At 32.6% G+C, this 22,476-nt stretch overlaps 2 protein-coding genes and 1 pseudogene across 4 annotated transcripts; 1 reads left to right on the forward strand and 2 right to left on the reverse strand.

Annotated features, from left to right (window-relative positions):
* The first annotated feature begins 1,107 nt into the window (after positions 1-1,107).
* On the forward strand, positions 1,108-1,611 carry LOC145139829 (putative mitochondrial protein AtMg01250). The gene has a single exon (XM_079073522.1). The coding sequence runs from the start codon at positions 1,108-1,110 to the stop codon at positions 1,609-1,611; it is 504 nt and encodes a 167-aa protein (XP_078929648.1).
* Positions 1,612-5,636: 4,025 nt separating this feature from the next.
* LOC145139830 (protein FAR1-RELATED SEQUENCE 9-like) lies at positions 5,637-7,950 on the reverse strand (annotated as a pseudogene).
* An 8,016-nt stretch (positions 7,951-15,966) lies between these two features.
* On the reverse strand, positions 15,967-20,324 carry LOC145138535 (telomere repeat-binding protein 3-like). Of its 3 annotated transcripts, XM_079072609.1 has the most exons (9): positions 20,040-20,324; positions 19,385-19,549; positions 19,151-19,297; positions 18,490-19,063; positions 18,128-18,250; positions 17,974-18,053; positions 17,449-17,891; positions 16,620-16,683; positions 15,967-16,489 (listed from the first exon to the last, which is right to left on the reverse strand). In XM_079072609.1, exons 3-9 carry the CDS (start codon positions 19,232-19,234, stop codon positions 16,298-16,300), a joined length of 1,560 nt encoding a protein of 519 aa, XP_078928735.1. In that variant the 5' UTR covers positions 19,235-19,297; positions 19,385-19,549; positions 20,040-20,324; the 3' UTR covers positions 15,967-16,297. The 3 variants fall into 3 exon arrangements, with proteins under 3 accessions (XP_078928735.1, XP_078928734.1, XP_078928736.1); XM_079072608.1 differs by lacking the exon at positions 19,385-19,549; XM_079072610.1 differs by lacking the exon at positions 19,385-19,549 and having other exon boundaries at positions 18,802-19,063; positions 20,040-20,323.
* Positions 20,325-22,476: the final 2,152 nt, after the last annotated feature.

Consider the following 22,476-nt stretch of genomic DNA (forward strand, 5'->3'; position numbering starts at 1 on the left):
GTCAAAATTTCAATAGCGGTCACAGGTCGATATTTGAAATCGCGGTAGTATAAAGGTGGTATAGCGGTATTTTAAATATTGCATATAAGTTATAATTTTATATTATATTTATATAGAATCTATATATTTTAGTATTTATACTATAAGTCTACATAGAATTAATATCATAAAACCTAAAAAGTCATAAAAAAATAACATAATATTCTAATATAGTAACATGGAAACCAGGTAGTAGGAGTGGTGGTGGCCGGATTCATAAAAGCATGTACAGAAATCCCTTCCATATTTGCCAATTCATAATTGGTTAAACCTTTTTCACAATCACATTACATGATTACATCACAAATTCACAATATAGGTATAATACACTCAATTAAAGTGTACAACAGTCAACAAATTAAAGGAGTGAAGTATGAATTCAGTTAACAAATTCATCGGCCATCACATAATCACAATGTACAACAGTCAATAGTACAAGTCATGAAGTCAAAAACATAAATAGCTCATTGAGCGTGTCGGAACTTCGGCTCCATAGGAGGCCAAAAAAAGCTCATTGTGGATGAAAATCGAATAGCGGTAATAGCGGTGATATAGCGGTCATGGGTTTCGCGGTAAATAGCACCGCTATTACTAAACGCTATTTTGAAAATGTAGGTCCTGGAACACTGTGAATCGCTATCGCGCGATTGATAACATAGATTAAGGTAATGATTAGCATAATTTAAGGAAACATGTTTAGTTTGAAAACACATGTGTATCCTTTGACCATTTTCGCCTGTACACCAAGTGTTTTACGGCAAAATAAATTTGTGACTCAGATTGATTCCCCGATTTCTCAACTTTTTTTTCAATTGAACCCTTATATATATATATATATATATATATATATATATATATAGGGTTAGGTTATTGTGTTCTAACGTGTTGTGGGATCAGTGGTTGAAGAGGTCCCATCAGCATACATAGAGGGGAGACACATATTGGAAGGCCCATTGATCATAAATGAAGTATACTTTTAGGAAAAAAACAAAAGAAAAGTTGTTATTGCTTAAAGTCGATTTCGAAAAATCATTTGATTCGGTTAACTGGGGTTATTTAGATTCAGTAATGGAGCAGATGGGGTTCAACAATAAATGGAGAGGTTGGATACACGGCTTCCTTACATCTTCGAGAACCTCCGTCCTTGTCAATGGAACTCCCACGGAAGAGTTTGCTATCACCAAGGGTGTTCGGCAAGGTGAACCTCTGTCTTCGTTTCTTTTCATTATTGCCATTGAGGGCTTAAACCAAGCCATCAAAAGAGCTCTGGAGAAAGAACTTATTGTGGGTGTCACATTAACAAACAATGGTCCTTCCATTTCACATCTATTCTATGCAGATGATGCAATATTTGTAGGAAGATGGGATACATCGAGCATTAAAAATCTAGCTAGGATCTTAAAATGCTTCTACATTTGTTCCGGTCTAAAAGTCAACTTTCAAAATTCCCGATTATTTGGGATTGGCATTCCAGAAGTAGATCTTCAACATCAAGCACAAGTGCTTGGTTGTCTCAAAGGCTCGTTCCCGTTTACTTATCTTGGAGTGTCGTACGAGCAAACATGGCATTAAAAAAGCATTGGAGACCGATAATCGACAAATTTCAATCACGACTATCGGTTTGGAAAGCGAAAACACTGTAATTTGGTGGTCGACTTACTTTAATCAAGTCCGTTCTTAATAGCCTCCCCACCTACTATTTCTCACTCTTTAAAGCACCAGAGGGGATCATTGAAGAATTAGAGAAACTACGTAGAAGGTTCTTATGGGGGTGATGATACCAAATCTAAAATACGTTGGGTGTCATGGTCAAAAGTTGTAGCGGACAAAACTGATGGAGGCCTAGGAGTTGGGACATTAAAAGCACAAAATCTAGCACTACTAACAAAATGGTGGTGGAAATTTAAAACAGGGCATGACAGCTTATGGAAGGATTGCATTAACTACATACATAACTTGAACAAAAAACCTGTTACTTGCATGGCAAAGAAAACAACAAATGGAACTTGGTGCAATATAGCAAAAGCTATCAAATCCCTACCTGAATTCGATGTTAATTATCATGACATGTTCATCATAATCCCAGGTTCGAACACAAGATTCTTATTTTGGAAGGATAGGTGGTGTGGATCGCTTACGCTCCAAGAATGTTTTCCCCGTCGTTATGCATCGGAGAAAGTTAAGCTATGTTCAATCGCTGATAGGATTAGAACCAATGGCTTTAATTAGAATTGGAAAACACCACATATGGATATTGAGGTTGCAAGTGATTTCGAAAGCTTATGCTCGATGCTTTGTAATGTTATTTTGCCCTCTGATGCTAAAGGTTTTCGATTCAAATGGAGCAAAGACGGTAATTATACGGTGAACATTCTAAGGAAATTGATCGACTCTAGGGCATATACATCTCACAATAGAACGTGCATCAATTGGTCAAAGGCTGTCCCATTGAAGATAAGATGCTTTATATGGAGGGCATTGTTAAATAGAATTCTGGTTGCAACAAACCTGGAATCAAAAGGAATCAAGACCCAATCAAATATGTTCCCTCTTTGCAATAAAGAAAAAGAAATAAGCGATCACTTACTGATCAATTGTGAAGTTGCTACGGAGGCTCGAGAGTGGGTTTTCAAATGGTGCACAATTGATGCTATACCGTTCAATAATGTGACAGATTTGATCAATTTCGCAGCAAACTGGGGTAATTGTCCAAGACATAAAGTAAGGATTAATGCGATAGTCTACGGACTGTTATGGTGCACGTGGGAGGCAAGAAACAATAGAATCTTTAGACAGATACATACAAACCCAGCAAAGATAGCGGATGAAGTGATTTCCCAAACGTATGGATGGTTGAAATATAAAACTTCTAATGTAAAATTAAGGTGGATAGATTGGAGTACATCTCCATTTTGTTAAACTGTTGTATTTTTCATTACTCCTTGTATTTTCTCATGTTTTAGCTACTTGCTAATCATGTAGCATTTTTTAATGAAATCTATTTGCCGTTTCTAAAAAAAATCTATTGTATGCATGTAGAATTGATTGTGGACCAACCATTTTTCTTATTTTAAGAAAGTAATTAATGCATATTACATGTTCAATATATAATGAGTATTAATTAAATCTTCAGCATTTAATATGCATTAATTACTTTCTTAAAATAACTAAAATAATTGATTCACAATCAATGCTACATGCTCACAATATATATATATATATATATATATATATATATAGGGAAAAGTGAATATATATATATATATATATATATATATATATATATATATATATATATATATATATATATATCAGCCCCATATAAGCTTAGGTGTGGAACCTATTAAACCACGTCGTTTTAGGGGTGATTTACAAATAATCAAACAACATCGGAGCTCAGAAGTTTTATATGGCGATGCGATTACTCAACTGCTACTTCTTCCCTAATAAGTTCTGGTTCAATTCTATTTCTCTCCCACACCAACATCTCCTACAATCCCCTCGCCAGTATTCTACCCTTCAAAAAACCCTTTATCTCATAAGCTTCGGTGTGCTCGTTGTCCCCTGGAAAATAATCTGTCGATTGATTCCTCCTTACGATATCTTAATCACGGATTAACTAAAGGTTAAGTTCTCGTTATCCATGTTTCAATTTTTTTCTCTCCTTGATATGAATCATTTTATTCGGTTAGGTTTTCAAATATGAATTACAGGAAAAGTCGATTGCATATTCATGCCCCCAAATTCTTGTCTGGTATTGGATTTTCCACCAAATTCGACCAATACACACAATTTGGTTGCAATTTAGACAAGGCAGGACCAAGCCACGGGCAATCTCTCACAGTATCTCTGTCGGTCTAGATTGATTATCTGTATCTTCTCTTGCGCTCTATCGTTCCCTAATGCCCCCCCACCCAATTGCCACCTCGCGGTCATCTGCCTCTGGTCATGTCCTCAAACCTTTCTTCTTGCCCTGTACGGTATCCTTCTCCCTTGAGTCCTCTATTTCTATTAATGCTTTCGTTTTTTAAGGACCAGATGCTTTTACGATAGTTGTATTAAGATCTATCAAGTTTCTTGAGGTATTATGATTTGTACATGCTTATCAAATTTAGGGTTCACATGTCTTGTTCAATTGATAAAAGATGTTTACTTTTATGTCGGTTTGAAGTTCTAAAACCCAATCAAATGATGTAGACTCAAGTAATAAAATGAATATGATAAATTTGAAGTGTTTGGTAAATTTTTAAAAAAGTAATGACAAATTGTGAAAGTGGTCTGATTGCAAAAGCAGGTTAATAATTGGTGTGTTATCTTCTGTTTGCTAGAATCCTACAATTCTCTTGTCAATGTAATACAACTTATGTTGTTTGAAAAGAAAATGACTATGTGTGTATGTATTATTGATAATGAATTTACAGTTTAATCGTGTGATATATATGTACATATTCTACAAAATTATTTTGATGATGTGCACTGAACATTTATGAGTTCTTGTTGTAGAGAGGTATTCACACCAATTAGCACCTATGACAGTATGACCTGAGCATTTATTTATAACCATTGAGACATGAAGAGGAAGCATTGTGCATTGCTTGTTCCACAGCCACTGTGAAGTGATATTTGTGCCTTGACTGAGAAATATGTTGTCTTGATCAACCGGTAAACAAAACTAGAATTCAATGGGTGGACTCGTGGTGTTGGATCAATGGTTTCGTGAGAAACAGGTAGCCTTTGAATTCAATGGTTGGAATGTTAGTCTTGGTATGCAATGAAAAAAGTGGTGGCCTTGGATGAATGGACAAGACACACTCGGGTTGACTTAAAGACCATCAAGCGTGAGTAGGTTAAAATCCAATGTTAACTAGAATAGCAACGTACTTTGATTTTGTATTAGAAATAGCAAAGTTGTTTGATTTTTTACGATAATTAGCAATGTACCATTACTTTTCATCAGAAATAACAATCTATATACGTATTTTGATAGAATCCACTGTTTCTTTTTCCACTTAGATTTCTCTATGATTGATATAATCTTGTGTATCTTTTTCTAATTGCAATATAAAGCATGACTCCTCCAATCCAGTTATGTACACAATGTGCAATCTTGCAAAGAAGATAATAAAGTTTCAATTTTAAATAATTATACAAAATCAGCAACGTACTTCTCGTTGTTAACCGGAATAACATGTTCTGACTTTTTATGGAAAATAGCAATTCATATACATATTTTTATAGAATCAGCAATGTACTTTTCATTTTAAGCCCATGGTAGCAACGTACTTTTATTTTTACCCTATATTAACAACCTACTTATATTTGTAACACATCTGTGTTAAAAACAAAAACCATCCAGATGTTTCATACACCATTTTTGTCCAAAATAAAATATAATTACCGCAATTATCCAAAATAGGTTTTCATACACCATTTATTTCCAAAACATAAAAAATGTGCCTATTTAAAACATAAAAAAAATCAACTATCCAAAACAGAAACCATCCAAATTTCTCCCAACGACAAGACATATCACCATTGTTTCTCTTGCAACAATTCATCCGCTTGATACATGAAAAATAAAATAGTTAATATAATTATTACGCTAGTAAACTCATGACAATATAAAGTGATATTACAACTACCTTTCTTTTTGAACAACTAGTGGCGTAGTGACCCAATCCTTGACAGTAAGAGCAAGTTCTTTTCTTCGGCATTTCTAATGAAGACTTAATTCTTGTAGCATTTTTAGGCCGACATTTTGTATTAGTTGGACCAATAGGATCCCGTACAAACAATTGAGGCATCATATCTACTTGTGAAATTCCCGTAGAACAACCTTGAGATGCATTTTCAAATGCTTTAGGCTTTTCCTGAATCGTTAGATCATCTAAAAGCTTTATCAATACAGTATTGACTTTATCTATTTTTAAAGGGGATTCCTTTGCTTGTTCAATAACTTTGGTAAAATTTTAACGGACACACCACAAAGTGAATGCGCTCACCCCATTTTCATTATTCATTTCCTCTAGTCCGATACTACTATTACCCACCTTATACCTAGCATTAAGGGTCCACCGTGGTAAAATATAGTGATTCGGAAGTGTTTCAACATGCCTCTTCTTCATAACATACAAGCAATGCTTACATAAAATCCCACATATTTCATACTTAGCACATGAACATGTGACATTCATTTCACTCATAGAACGGAAGGTAACAGTTCGCCAATATGTTTTATCAACGTCAAGTTGCCCAACTCGGTATATAATTTCTTCTTTACTTTTGCTTAACATCTCATGAGTTAAATTGTTAGTGGCTTCCAGCCATTCATTTTTAAAAACCTCAAAAACTTTTCTAGTGTAACACTCATCTGCTTTTGCTTCGATTGGATGCACAGAAGAAAGAACTGCCCTCGAGTTCATAGTCTTGAAGTCTTCATCTTCTTCGGCGGCCCTTCGAGTCTCTACTGCTTTTTCATATTGTAGTACAAATGCATTCAACATGGTGTTGGAATTGACAAATCCATCAAAAAAAGAATTAATACTCTCACTTCGTCCACTGGTTGTCATACCGGCCAAGAAAATATCTTTGAAGAAAAGTTTTGCTTAATGTATCCGTTGGTTATACATTTCACTTATCCAACAATTATGTTCCAGGTTATACCTACTACGCATAACTTCAAACTTTTTTTTCAAATTCTTCAATGGTGTCACTGTTTACCCAATGTCTATAAGATTCCTGAAAATCACTATAACGGGCAACAAATGGGCGAATGTGTTCCGGTTCGTGCCTTTTAATATGACATTCACAAATGCGGTGTCGAGTGTTTGGAAACACTTTTTTTATCGCATTACCCATCGCTTTGTCTTGATCCGTAATAATTGCCTTTGGATGCTTGCTAAACATACACTTTAGGAAATTCTCGAATAACCATACAAATGTTTCTTCTTTTTCGTTTTCTAGCAATGCTCCACCAAAAAGTATAGATTGTCGATGATGATTAACCCCTACAAAGGGAGAAAATGGCATTTTGTATTTGTTTGTCATATAAGTGACATCAAACACAACAACATCTCCAAACTTAGTATAGGCGTCTCTTGATCTTCCATCAGCCCAAAATATATTCCTAGGAGAACCATCATCACACAAGTCCACAACAAAATACTGGTCATTATCCACTAATGCTTTATCTTGGAAATGCTTTATAAGTCCATAAAACTCCTTTCCCCTATACTGTTTTCGTTGCTCGGATAAGACATCAGCACATTGCTTTGAAGTAACATCGGCTTCATCTGAAGTTTTCATTGCGTTAATAGCCTTTTTAATTTGAGAAGGCTTCAAACCTGCTCGACCAAATTGCACCATAAGAGATCTGCATTCCATAGTACGGTGGAACTTCCCATGCGATCTATGCTTCATTACCTTCGTTGGTGTCAAGCTCAAGGCATGATTGTGTGTGTCATTAAACTTGTCCACGATCCATTTCTCATCCTTCTGTTTTGAAATTCGAATCATTGCTTTGCATCCCGTTCTTACTTCTCTACGACGTTTTATCACTTTTCCACTTGAATTATTAACTTTCAAGCATTTGAAACCTTCTTTGTTGCATACATATGTCTTCCGATAATGCTCATTTGTTGTCTTATTCTTAAATTTCCAATGAATATGTATACCAAATCCATGTAAAAACGTGTAATCATTATAAAATGTATACGCATCATTGGGTGTATCGAAAACATTTCCAATAATACTTTGATCATTACATGCACCTTCGTCACATCCAAGATTGACACCATCATTATTTATTTTCTCCGATTCAGATGTCGATCCTGAATAACCATTATTTGCATCAATATCTTCATTTGTCTGTTTTTCAAAGGACGGATCTGCTACTTGCATTTCTGAATCCATAATGTGGAATGTGACCTGCACCAAGAAAACCACACATCAATGTCATTCTACAATTAAAAAAGAAAGAAACAATTTTGGGTAAAATGGATTTGAGATACATGTTATGTATATTTAACCGTAGAAGTATAAAGACAATATAAGAGACTTTATATGTTTATGTAGATTGCAAGTATATTACACAGTAATATGTTAATTTAATGGTTTATGAAAATAAAAGATAAAAAGAGCACATGTGTCGTCAACTACACAACTGATATCAATTTATTCATAAGGATTCTGTAAAGCAACAATTGATATCAATTTAATCATAAGGATTCTATAAAGCAGACAATCAAAGAAACAATGAATACTGTGATTTCTTGCATTGAAAAGTAATAACCAAAAACCCAATATATGTTTATTAAAAATTATGATTACATGTGATCGACCCCACTTTCTGCCATTAAATCGATTAAATATATTACTATAGTCTTGGCCAACTTGATTTGGATTTTTAATAAGTGAATCAACGGAATCAATTAGCAATTCTAAAAACAAGTAAAACATGTGTTTATCCATAATCCGTCGTGTAAAAGGCGATTGGTTGTGAGGTATTTAAACTGCATATAATGAAATTAGGTGTGTAAACTGATTGTGAATTGAATGAATATGGACATACGTAATACGCACCTGTAGGTCGCCGGGAAAAATGATGTTTTCTTCAATTAACGTACTTAGGTTTAAGAGGTGAGAAGAAGATGATGTTTTTTTAATTAATCTACGTGATCATGTAAGATATTAGATAATGTTCGGCCAAAAAAACGACGTGGTTTAATAGGTTCCACACCTAAGCTTATATGGGGCTGATATATATATATATTCATTTTTCCCATATATATATATATATATATATATATATATATATATATATATATATATATATATATATATATATATATATATATATATATATATATAGGTAAGTTCAATTGAGAAAATAAAAAAGGTTGAGAATGAGGGAATCATTCTCAGCCACTCATTTAATCTAAGCATAAAAGACACGGTGGCAAACTTGTAAATATGATAATAACCTTCAATCTCAAATACGTAACATCGATTTCTTTGTTGAATACTCCGAATTTGAATTTCCCAGATTCGCAAACGAACTCAGTTGGAATCGGAATTTCTTTGTTGTTCATGAAATTGGAATTGGAGTTCTGGACTCGCAGTCACAATCAACATTGAAGGACTCGGAATCGGTACTCACAGGTTCCTAATCGGATTTTCGGAAATCAAAATCAAAATGTGAAATCGATCAGACATAGGATGTCGCATCTGAAGTCGGAAGCTTTTGAAATTGGAACATATATTCTAATCGGAACAGTTCGCGGCTTGATTATCAGTATTACAAAGAAATCTGGAATCGGGATTTCAAGGTTTCAAAATTGAAATCGGAATTTTTTTGGAATGAAATGAAAATCGGAATTGCACGCTTCAAAGTCGAAATCGAAAGTATATGATGATTTGGAATTAATAACTTGAATTGGAAGTATCATGTTTTTAACATTTTTAAAAAAGTTAACTTGTATGCACTCCAACTGTTTGATGAAATGCATAAACTAAATTACCACGTTATATTCACATATGAATATGTTTTCTGACATGAATCAGTATATGATTATTAAAACAAAAAACAAATATGCAAGTCTGTATGTTATTCATATGTGAATAACGTATAAAAATTATATATATTTGTGAAAACACCTTGTAATATTCATATGTGAATATACTGTGTAATATTCATAAGTGAATATATCATCTTATATTCACAAGTGAATATACTATGTAAAATTCACATGTGATATACCATGTAATACTATGTAATATTCACATATGAAAATATCATATAATATTCATAAGTGAATATACCATCTAATATTCGCAAGTGAATATACTATGTAATATTCACAATTGAATGCATCGTCTAATATTTAAATATGAATATATTATGTTTATTATATGTTATATTCATATATGAATGATACTTAAATTATAAAAAAAATTAATCATACTTTTTATTCATAAGTGATAATGTATTTTTTTCGGAAAAAAACATTGTTTTAAGGTCCTAAGTAAGTTTGTAATTCATATGTGAATAACATATAAGAATTATATCCGTATGTGAACATATGTAATATTCACAAATGAATATATATGTAATAATCAAATGTGAATATATATGTATTATTCACAAATGAATAAAACTGTCAATAAAACCGAGGACTACAAAATATATAAAATTAAAGATAAAAAAAGTATTTGATAAGAATATATATTTATTCACATACAACTAATCTTTTTAGGTTAATAAAATAATTATATAAGCATATATATTTTTATTTATTCATTTGTGAATAAATGATAACTTTTTTTTCGGAAAATTATAAAAATAGAAAACGTCATTTTGAGGCCCTAAACAGTCCCGAATGGCCGAAAAACACCGTACGTCACAGCAAAGCTGTGAGTTTTGTAAATCGCACCATTTTACATCAAATATGCGAATTTCGTCCAATTCCGAGACTAAACTTCATTGCGGCAAATTGTTTTGATGATGTCACTAAATTTTCATTCCTACTAGTGATAACATCATCATGACATGCTATTTATTCATATATGAATAAAGTTTAGAAATCATTACGACATATTTACTGATGATGTTACTAACTTCAATCCCACTAGTAAAAACATCATTGTAATCTGTTATTTTTATTTATGTGAATAAACTATGCATGTTGATTCATTTATTTTGTGAATACAACCTTTATATATAAAAATAAATAACACTATAAGAATTGGTTTGTGAATAGTTTTTTTGTATATTGTAACAATATTATTTTACATGTAAAATCAACATTATATTAAGACAAACAACATTGTATTGGTTAATGAATATCATTTGCATTTGAATTTAACACGATCAAAATGAAGAATATATTAAATTGTATAACATTTACACGTGAATATAAAAACATATTGTCTTCGTCAATGATATCTTCTCAATTACGTCAACCAATCGTCAACCACCGGGATATGAACCAACCATTGATTGAAATGTTATTCTTTTATTGAGTTATAACGATACCTGAAAAACATGTGAATACACATAAAAAATGTTAAAAATATACTTTTAGTTCATAATAATAGCGATTTATCACATTCTAATTATCACATGGTATATTCACATATGAATGTATAATCATATGTGAATATTATATGATATATGTTGTTTATATTGTATATTTACATGTGATATTACATGGTATATTCACAAATGAATATTACATAGTATATTCACATATGAATATTATATGGTAGATTCACATGTGAATAGTATATGATATATTTACTTGTGAATATTACACATTCTAGTCACATCTAAATATTGCATGGTATATTCATTCATGAATATTACAAAGTATATTCACATATGAATAATATATAGTATATACACTTGTGAAGATTACATAGTATTTTCACTTGTAAGTATTAGATGATATATTCACTTATGCATATTAGATGGTATATTCATATGTAAATATTACACAGTTTATTCACATATGAATATTACACAGGATATTAACATATGAATATTACAAGGTATATTCACAAATATATATAATTTTTATATGTTATTCACATATGAATAACATATAAAATTGTATATTTGTTTTGTATTTTAATAATCATATACTGATTAAGGTGCGAAAACATATTCATATGTGAATATAAGGTGGTAATTTAGTTTATGCATTTCATCAAACAGTTGGAGTGCATACAAGTAAGCTTTTTTAAAAATGCTAAAAACATGATACTTTGACTATTTAAAACTTACAAAATAGTAGATTGATAGAGAATTATATGAAATTTTTCAAAAAAAAATGATTTAATGTTTTTCTAACCTTAATTTCGAAGTTTTGTTTGATGATCGATGTTGAATGAATGATATGAAGTGAATTGTTGTTGATTATCGATGATGTTGATCAAATAACACTTGGAGTATAATTAATCGTAGATGTTGAAGATATGCTCGAATTCAAGCATAATTGAAGGTTGGATTGAAAGAACCAAAAACAATTTTTTTTTGTCAACTGTTGAATGATGTTGATGAACGTGTTTTTGACGAAGATGGATGATTGATTAACACTGGATGATGTTGATCGAGGATTTAATTGAAGAAATTTGGATGATCGTTGAAGGTTGGAGAAGAAATTTGGATGATGAACGATCGAGTAGTAATGAATTTGAATTGTTATCAAATTATTCACAATTATGTATCTGTGATTGAAGGATATCATATCATATTTACAATTTTGTCACCGTGTATTTTATGTTAAGATGCTAATTAAATGATTGGCTGAGAATGAATCCCCCATTCTCAACCTTTTTTTTTCTCAATTGAACCCTCATATATATATATATATATATATATATATATATATATATATATATATATATATATATATATATATATATATATATATATCCAAATTTCTATTGTTTTTCATTTTTTAAAGTTTACCTATTGGAATTTATTCATACTGTTTATGAAACGAAATTCATGGTTATTTTGTTCTATTATATATGGTTTATCATTTATTGATCTTAAGATATATTAAGCACACAAAACTACCATGTGAATCCCTTATATACTATTTTGTTTTCTACACCATATGAGATTATCTAAAAAATGATCAACAATTATACAATATTTACACGTGACATTTGTATTATTATTAATATGTTTTATTTCTACTATAATAATTCATAGATATTATTACAGGTATTGTTGTTGTTGGTTATATTAATGTGTTGAACATTTGATTATGTTTTATGTTCAAGTTTTGTGAGAAAAATATTAATATTATTATAGGTTATAATTAGTTTCGTATTAAAATTTTATCCAAAGTTTGTAGATTCATTTATAATATACATTTTTTATCTTGTTATTTTATTTTGTGCAACTCACGTATCCATGAAATTACAAATACAACAATAAGTATAAGAAAATGAAATAATACAAAAAAAATTGCATTATCTTGATTATGGTTATTATGTATTACATAGTATACATCAAACATCCAAAAGACTAAATCTTTTCATTCTTACATATATCCTTACATATAAAATAAAAAAGCGAAAGAAATTCAGGACACTCCTGTTTAAAAGGAAACTAACGTGTTAACATTCGCCAACAGAGTGAAGCAGTGGCGGACCTTAGTGGGGCATTTGGGGTCCTAGTCCACTGCTCAATTTTCGGCATGCAGTGTAAATTTTTTTTTTTTTTTTGGTTTTTTCTATTAGGTGCACCCGCTTGAAGTACGAGGGACACCCCTACTAAAACAGTCTGCGTCCGCCACTGGAGTGAAGAGATGACGTGAAAAGGAGGGAAGAGATTTAGATCTGCATTTTGTATAAATTAATATACAATTTGCATTACCAATCACAAACGACTCGTGCTGGATTCCCTGACTCGCTATTTGCTAACTTTATAAGTTAGCCAAATTGGATAAAATGATAATTGAATAATGAATACGATCTCTTTTTTTTTTTTTTTTTTTTGTAAGATAACCAACTTTCTTGATCGATGATTGTTACGATAAATGTCTTTAGATCTGCGACATATTTATATGTAGGTTGATTAACTTAAACGAAAAAGTAATTAAAGTTTCTCATATTTTTATGCAATTACAATTTTAATATTCAATACAGTTGTATCTTGTAATCTCTTTTCTCAAAGATAGTTTCGTATTTAAAAACTTTAATTAAGTAGGTCTTTAATAAAGAAAGAAAAAATCACAGTCTAATCAGTTTAGTATATAATAAAGAAAGAAATATTAAATATAATTTTTTTAGTAGTAAAAGATAAGATACAACTATTTAAAAGGACCCATTTTATTAAATTTAGACAAAACTTCAAAAATGGTCCCTGTGGTTTTCGAAAATCCGAAGTTTAGTTCCTAATCTTTAAAAGCCTCAAAGATGGTCCCTGTGGTTTCAAAACTTTTAACAAATTGTCATTTTCGCTAACTCCGTTAACTTTTGGCCGTTAAGTGAATGACATTTCTGTCATTTCACTAGCACATGACCATTTATGAAGTTTTGACTTATCTAAAAAATAAAAAAATAAAAGTAAAAAATAATTGTTTAATATACAAATGGTCCCACACACACACACACTCTCTCTCTCTATCTCTCTCCCTCTCTCTCTCTCTCATCTTCATCAGATGGATCTCAAAAACCCAAAATCAAACGGGAATATATGGCAAAACAAGTTCGTTCATCCCTAAACTATACAGTGAACACAAGAACCCACCCCCAATTTCAACCAGATTCGTTACCAATCGTGATTTGCAGGTTTGAGATTCAACAAAAATCAAGACCCATCGTTGGGTCTCTTGGTCTCGACCGGACATCGACGTAGGTTTATCGAAATCGAAATGGCAAGGGCGGAGACGGTTTACCGGTGGCAGCAGGGCAACGACGGGGGGAATGCAGTAGCGGTGGTGGCTGTGATTGGTGGCGATGGGCGGCCTTACTGCTTTGTTCCTGTTGTCTGATGCTCGACGAGGGACCAAGAGGAAGCAGCAACGACAACGGCGTTGGGTAGTGGTAGGTTATGATAGGAGGGAGGCGGAGGGACTGTCACCGTCGGCTATGGTGGTCCTCATCGCCGGTGAAGTGAGAAACGGGGGAGAGTGACGAGGTGGCAGCTTTACTGCCTTCACTGTTTATTCTAATTGGCGATGGGTGACGAGAGAGGGAGGAAGGGAGAGTTGGAGAAAGCTAAGCAGCAGCACAACAGAAGCACCGAGGTGGGTGGTGCTTGGATGGCAGGAGGTGGCAATAGGCACTCCGGCAACCTCCTGTTGCCGGTTTTCCCTTGCATTCTGTTACTGATAATAGAGGATGGCAACATGTTAGGGAGGTGTTGGGGTGTGTTGGTTGATGCAAAACAAGAGAATAGAGGGTGTTTAAGGGTGGCAATTTATGAAGAAGGAATGAGGTGGAGGGGCTGCTACAAGTAGCTTGAACGGAGGGTGGCATCCCTCCTTTCCTCCTTTGATTTTTCCGGTGACACGAGAGAGAGATAGAGAGAGAGACCCTTTAATATTAAATATTTTTTTTCCTTTTTTTTTAAATAAGGCAAAACTTCATAAATAGTCTCCGTGATAGTGAAAAGACAGAAATGCCCTTCACTTAACGGCCAAAAGCTAACGGAGTTAGAGAAAATGACCATTTGTTAAAAGTTTTGAAACCATAGGGACCATCTGTGAGGTTTTTAAAGATTAGAGACTAAACTTCAGATTTTCTAAAACAACATGGACCATTTTTGAGGTTTTGTCTTAAATTTACTTTTTTTTTAAAAACTAAAGTCACATGTAACAATCAGTTTAATATATACTAATAAAGAAAGAAAAATGACAGTCTAATCATATGATGAAATCATGTGTGTAAAGCATATTCCCTGACGTATTTACTCTTTGATTACACTACAAACAAGCGATATTTCATATCTGTTTTTATTTTATAATAATTGATCTTTTATTGTACATAGTTATTTATATTTTAAAAGAAAACTCAAGTATTATATGTTCAAAATGATTATTATGTTTTTTTAAAACAATTTAATCTACTTCTAAAGTAATCTTAAATCTACATATGTTCTAAACACGACTTAAAAGGTGACCTCAAAAAGAATGAACACGATACAGTTGAACTTCGAACCATTTTGTGTTATATTTTTATCTATTAAAACTATTTTACATCTTGACTTTGTCTAAGTTAATGATTCAATACCATTTTATGCTGTACCTTTTTAAAGAAATTTTAAGATGAAACGCTATTAAGTCGCTGTAGGCATTTTAAGCATATTTCTATATTCTGATTTTAATGAAATTTCATTGTTATATGAAACCCTAATTTAGATAATCAAAATATACTACAATTTTAATGGACAAAAATATGAAATAATAAGTATTTTGGACATTGAAGATAATATAATAAGTTGAGTTTTTCGCGATTTTCACATATTTTAATACTTATAAACCTATACTGTCTGTAGTTATTGTTGATATATTTTCAACATAAGAAAAATAACAAAAAAAAAATCTCACTTGTTATCATCCAAAACAATTGAATGTGTGAAAAGAATGGTATTACCAATGCCAATAACTACATCAAATCACCAATTACCCTTTCAAATCAATCACACTAAAATAATATAATATATTAAAAAAAAAAAAAAACCTATTTTCTTTTTTAATTTCCTATATTCCTCCATATCTTTCCTAAATCTTCATATATCACATCACAAGTTGACAACAGACTCTACACTCGAACCGGCCAAGATTTGAACCGGTTTGGTCTGGTGCTTCCGTTGATGCTGAGACCAGTAGGAGTGTGCAGCCAGGACCCGGTCCAAAAGACCCTGAGGCACCGGTTCACCCCTTCTTTGTTGAGGAGAGATCCCTGCTGTGTGAACCAGTGTTTTCCACTTATCCTGTTACAAAATCAATTTTTTTCCCTTTAAAAGCTTAAAATTTTACATGTGATGTGATCTTTACGTAATAAACAATTATGTTTTTTCAGGGTAATAATTTAGTAAAAAATTATATTAGATTCTTCTTTACCTTTAAGTCCACATAAGTTCGGTGATTCGAATCATCAAAAGCACGCAATTTTATATCACGCCATCTACAATATTACAAACAGACACGTCAGAACACAACAAAACAGAACAATTTATACTACGTTGACTGATTGGGACTGTGACAATTGCAATTTTTTGGACTTAGTGACTGATTGTCACCCGGACAAAATTGCAAATTGCAATTTTTTGGGCTGACTGGCTGTTGACTTACAAAATTGCAATTTTTTGGACTGACTGTTATTGACTGACAAAATTGCAATTTTTTGGACTGTTTGTGACCAACAAAATTGCAATTTTTTGGACTTAGTGATTGTTGATTGACTGTGACCGTTGACAAATTGCAATTTTTTGGACCGATTGAATGTGACAAAATTGCAATTTTTTGGACCGACTGATTGTTGACAGTGACAAAATTGCAATTTTTTGGACTGATTGTGACCGACAAAATTGCAATTTTTTGGACTTAGTGACTGTTGATTGACTGTGACCGTGACAAATTGCAATTTTTTGGACTGATTGAATGTGACAAAATTGCAAATTTTTGGACCGACTTATTGTTGACAGTGACAAAATTGCAATTTTTTGGACGGTTGTTGACTGAATGTGAGTGACAAAATTGCAATTTTTTGGATTGATTGACCGACAAAATTGCAAGTTTTTGGACTGATGACTGTTCATTGAGACAAAATTGCAAATTTTTGGACCATCCAAAAAGGTGGAACAATGTGGGACTGAGACTGTCGTTTGTGCAAAAGACGTAAATAGCGTAATACCCTTGTAATTCAATCATTCATATTTCATAGTGATACCTTCCGGTTCCAAGTGTTTCAACTGCTTCCACAAGTGCTTCTACTTCTGATACAGAAAACGGTCTTCTAATTCTACGTTGTGAAGCTTCACATTTTTTGGTTAATTGGACACGAGACATTCCTTCTTTTAGCAATTCCGTTTGTAAGGGTACAAATTCTTGATTCTCATCAACATGGTAATCCAGAGAAGAATTAGCTGCTGACGTGGCAATCATTTCTTGATTCTTATCTTGAAATGGAGCTTCTTTTTCCATTGGAGATGGAATAATAGCTTGGAACAAATTAGGCTCCAATGTAAATCCCAAACTTTGAAGATCAGAATCCCGGGAAATACCCGTTTGTTGTAGGGTTCTGTTGTTGTCTTTGACCTTTTTGCCCTTGAGAAGTATCCCTACGTGGAGTTCGCCACCTAGGATAGCTGAAACAGCCTCCATAACAGTCCTCTGTGGATGATATTTTCAACCACAAATAGCAATTAACAAACTATTATATAAACGAAAAAAACTTTTGAAAAATATCATTTACCTTTAATGAACCCACAGTTGCTGTTTCGGGTATTTCAATATACAGTTCTGGGATTTTAAAGGATTTGATGCTAAATTTCACTGAAAAATGAAACATTTTATCAATTAGGGATTTGTTAAACCCTAATAGTAATACAACTGAGTTTACCACTTACCATGATTATCTCCATTGCCACTCTTCTCATGAAACAGCTTCCTCCTTTTAGAAGGAGCCTCTGTTTGACACGTGTCTTTACTGTATATCTTTTCCCTATTTTGGTTTAGTTTTGTTTCACTGCCTAATAAACAACAAAATGATATAATTAGAAACACGGATACATACTTTCAAGTGTTATTTTTAAATATGAGGATCCGGAGGGCATTTACGTCTTTTTTCATAGACAAGAAATCAAGATTGTATCCTTGTCCCACTTTTTTAGTGGATATGGGACAAAAGTTTCTTTTTTTGTCAGTGTCACAGTGTCAGTGCATGTCAAACACAGTACAATTTGTAGTGTGAGGGAGAATTCCAACTTACTAGTAGTGTTAGGGATTTGATAGTTTTTCTTTAAAGTAACTTTCTGGTATCTATATGCCATCATCTTTCTTATTCTTCTGTATCTAGCATGTGACTTTTCCCTAAATGCCCTCATTTTGGTGTCATCTCTAATACCCATCTTTACATTTACCCTTTTGGAGGGTAGATTTAAACTAGTATATGATTTAGTAAGCACACGAGTATTTACACATGATTCCATTGGGTCACTAGCAGTAAAGTCTCCACTTTGTTTCTTTACATTTACTCCCTCAGTCTGTATTTCAGCTATACTGTTAAACAAGTTAAACTTACATAAATCTCCCTCCATTTTATCTACATTCTTGGCTTCACATGGTTCCAACTTCACATTAGTTTTCACATCAGAAACATGTTCCAAACCAGAATCATTATCGGAGTGTTGTGATTCTTTAGGGAGGGTAATCTGGTCTTTTTGTTCTGGACTGGTGCTTGAAGTAGAACTTTCACTCTCCTGTAATAACTTGTCAGCTATGGATGCCAACAAGTCAAAGGCGCAGATTTTGCTACCCTCTGATGATTTCCTATGTGAACTCCTCTAAAGAAACAGAAAAATGTGTCGATATGAGTTTCAATAGGAAAATGGAGTTGAAAGAAAGTATATTATATATAGTTATATACTCACCCTTAAGGATCTTGGAGCTTTAGGGGCCATGGGGGATTGAAAACCATCAAATCTTCCATAGTATATACTGTTTTTTGACACCATATTTTAGGCATACGTTCCAATAAGAGATCATCAACCACAATGAAGAGATCTGACAAGGTTTATCTGTAATTTCAGTAAATAGAAAATCAGAATCTTTGATATAACCAAATGCATCTTTCATTGATCTTTCAAGAACTCCCGATATCTTACTGAAAAAAACTCATCAAGATGGTGATAAATATTCGTGCGCTTGTTTAACCAGATAGTCTTAGGGAAAAAATTGATGATTTGAAGATCCATTTTGCCCTTGTTCATCGACAATCTGGCATGATTAAGGAAAAGGAAAAGACGATCGAAACAGCTAGATCCCATAATCTGGGAGGCAGATCAATAATGAGAAATTTTAGGGTAAATCTACGCCATAGTCCCACATACAAATCAACGGTGGAGCTAGTCAAACACTTTCAACAAATTTAACAAAAATGGAAATAACAAAAAAAAAGTAAAATAAAAAACTTATAAACCATGCAAATTCATTTTATCGAATCACCTCACAAATATAGCCATAAAAGTTGAACTCATCAAAAACTCATTCCAGCGCCAATTAGATCAAAAAACTGTGTGTGTGTGTGTGTGAGAGAGAGAGAGAGAGATTTGCACCACAGATAACCAGAAATTCAACACGATCAGACAAACAATCAAAAAATGTATGAAACCCGATCCAATCTCTACACTACGAAGCAAGAAAATTCAGGCGAAATTTTAGCATAAACACAACGGAGATCGGAGAAAAACACAATATATAGAGGCAACGGAACGAATTAAACGAAAATGAAGATGAACAAGAGAAATGGTATGAAATTACCTGCACTGAGATAGAATTCTGTTGATCTGAGTAATTGGCATTAACGATTTGGGATTTGGATAAATGAATACGAAGAGAAATTGTACAAGTAGCCGATAGCAATTGGAGATTTGGTAGAAAACTGAAAAGAATGAGAATGAAAAAGAAAGCAAATTGGAGGAAGGAAAGAGAGCGCTAAACCCCTGCGTTTAATTTAATCGAAAGAAGAAGAACAGAATGAAGGGTAGGAAGGTAATTTTCGGGGTAGAAGAGCCGGTGACCATAAACCTCCCTATAATCTCTTTGTGAGAGTTTTCTTTGGACAATCTCACCCTTCTCTGGGCAGATAGGATTGCTTTTGACACGTGTAGTATTTATTTTTTAACTTAGAAATTTACATGTCTTCTTCGTGATAACATAATATTTGAACTTATTATTTAAAAGTTTTACTATTTTACAATTTTTTACAAAAAGAATTTTTAACTTACAAATTTACATATATTTTGAAAACTATTCTCTCCATCTTCCTCCTTTGGAAGATCTGTTTGTCATTCTCATATTAATTATCTTTTACTTATATTTTTATGTTGTCATATAATTATTTTTTATGTTGTTCTTACCTCTTTCATTTCATAACACATAAAAATTCATCTTTATCATCCTTTATAACTAACATAATTTTTAATTTTCAAATATATACAAATTATCAAAAATATACAAAACAAATTAGCAAAATATAAAAATAATTTGGGTTTGATAATAATTTTATTATATTTTTGTAATACCAAATAGTTATATTATATTATATTATATTATCATGGGTGTCTTTGACGGTGTACGAGGTGGCGACCGCACAGGACCCTTGTCATGGAGGAGGTCAATTTTACATATGATTAAGTTTATAGTCTAACAATCGACAATCCAGTAATCAAAAAGACAAAAGTCTATGTATTTTCCAATTCAAATAGCTAACAATACAATTAAAACTTGCAACAACTCAAGTTTTGAAAAATTATGCTTAAAATTAAAAATTGCATTTGGACCAATGTAAATTTACGATAAACAAGAGCTTACGTTTTGTTCTAATTCCAAACTTCCAAATTGCAGCAACTGCAAAGCTCAAACGACATTTTTTTGTTTTTTTGTTTTCTGATTCCAATAGACTCCACCTTTCTTTTATATTGCACTATCGTTTTACTTTTTTATTGTTAAATGAAATTATACAGGTAAGTATTTTACTATTCCTAGTTTCTAAATCTGACGACATCTCATTTTATATTTTGATTGATGTCGTTGATTAACGAATGTAACACACTTAAATAAGTAAACAGCGCTATGAGAGTCTCGCGAATTATTTAACTATACAAGATTGTATATTGTATTATCGGTTTTTTTTTTGTTTTGATTATCTTTATAACATTTATCGAGTTATCGTCGTTCGAACAAATTTAGTTATATATATAAACAAATTATATTTACGGGTCCATTTTTATTTTTCGCATCAGGCCATCAAAATCAACGGGACGCCCTGTATATTATATTATATTATATTATATTATATTATATTATATTATATTGCATATTATATTATATTATATTATATTATATTATATTATATATATATATATATATATATATAAAAGATCATCGTGTATACCTATCACGTACGCATCAGTGGTCTAGGTGGCAACATACCACGACCACGAACACCATCCCGGTGTCTCATTTTGGCTTGTGGTTGTTGTATTATGTGGAGTAGACAATAACGGACCACAACCAATAAAAATGTTTTATTCTTTGTGTAACAACCTAAAAACAGTGATAAAAGTTTTTGTTTTAAAAACCATTAATTACATTCATCAGGTGTCTCAACGTCAACCAAAATATAGTATGTCAATTCATCAGGTTAAAATAATTGTAAATGTAGAATCATGAGGGGGATGTTGAGCGATCACGTTGGGTCATTTCCTTTCGAACTAGAAGTATTATAAACCACAAAACCATAAGCATAAAGCTTAGTGATTTCCCCGAAAAATACCACATACCATACATACAGATTGTCATGGGCTACCCCCATGGTCTTTTCCCTGAAATGACATGGGCTAACCCCCCCCCCCCCCACCCCACCCGGGTCTTACAACCAAGTGACATGGGCTACCCCCATGGTCTTGCCTTGGAATGTTATGGGCTACCCTCAAGATCTTACAACCAAGTGGCATGGGTTATCCCATGGTCTTTCATGCAATTGTCATGGGTCATCCCATGGTCTTTCATACAAATGTCACGGGCTACCCCGGGGTCTTCCATGCAAGTATCACAAAGAAAACTAGCATATAACAATATTCAGTAGGTCGGCATTGGTTCCTTCGACCCACAAGTACAGTGAGAAGACTCGCCTCAATCTGAAGATAATCGAAATCTCACACACGCAACTGCTACAAAGCTCCTCACACTAAAC

The sequence above is a fragment of the Lactuca virosa genome, chromosome 9 (genome assembly GCF_052849685.1).
Source record: "Lactuca virosa cultivar CGN04683 chromosome 9, Lactuca_virosa_CGN04683_v6, whole genome shotgun sequence".
NCBI classification, from domain to species: Eukaryota; Viridiplantae; Streptophyta; class Magnoliopsida; order Asterales; family Asteraceae; genus Lactuca; species Lactuca virosa.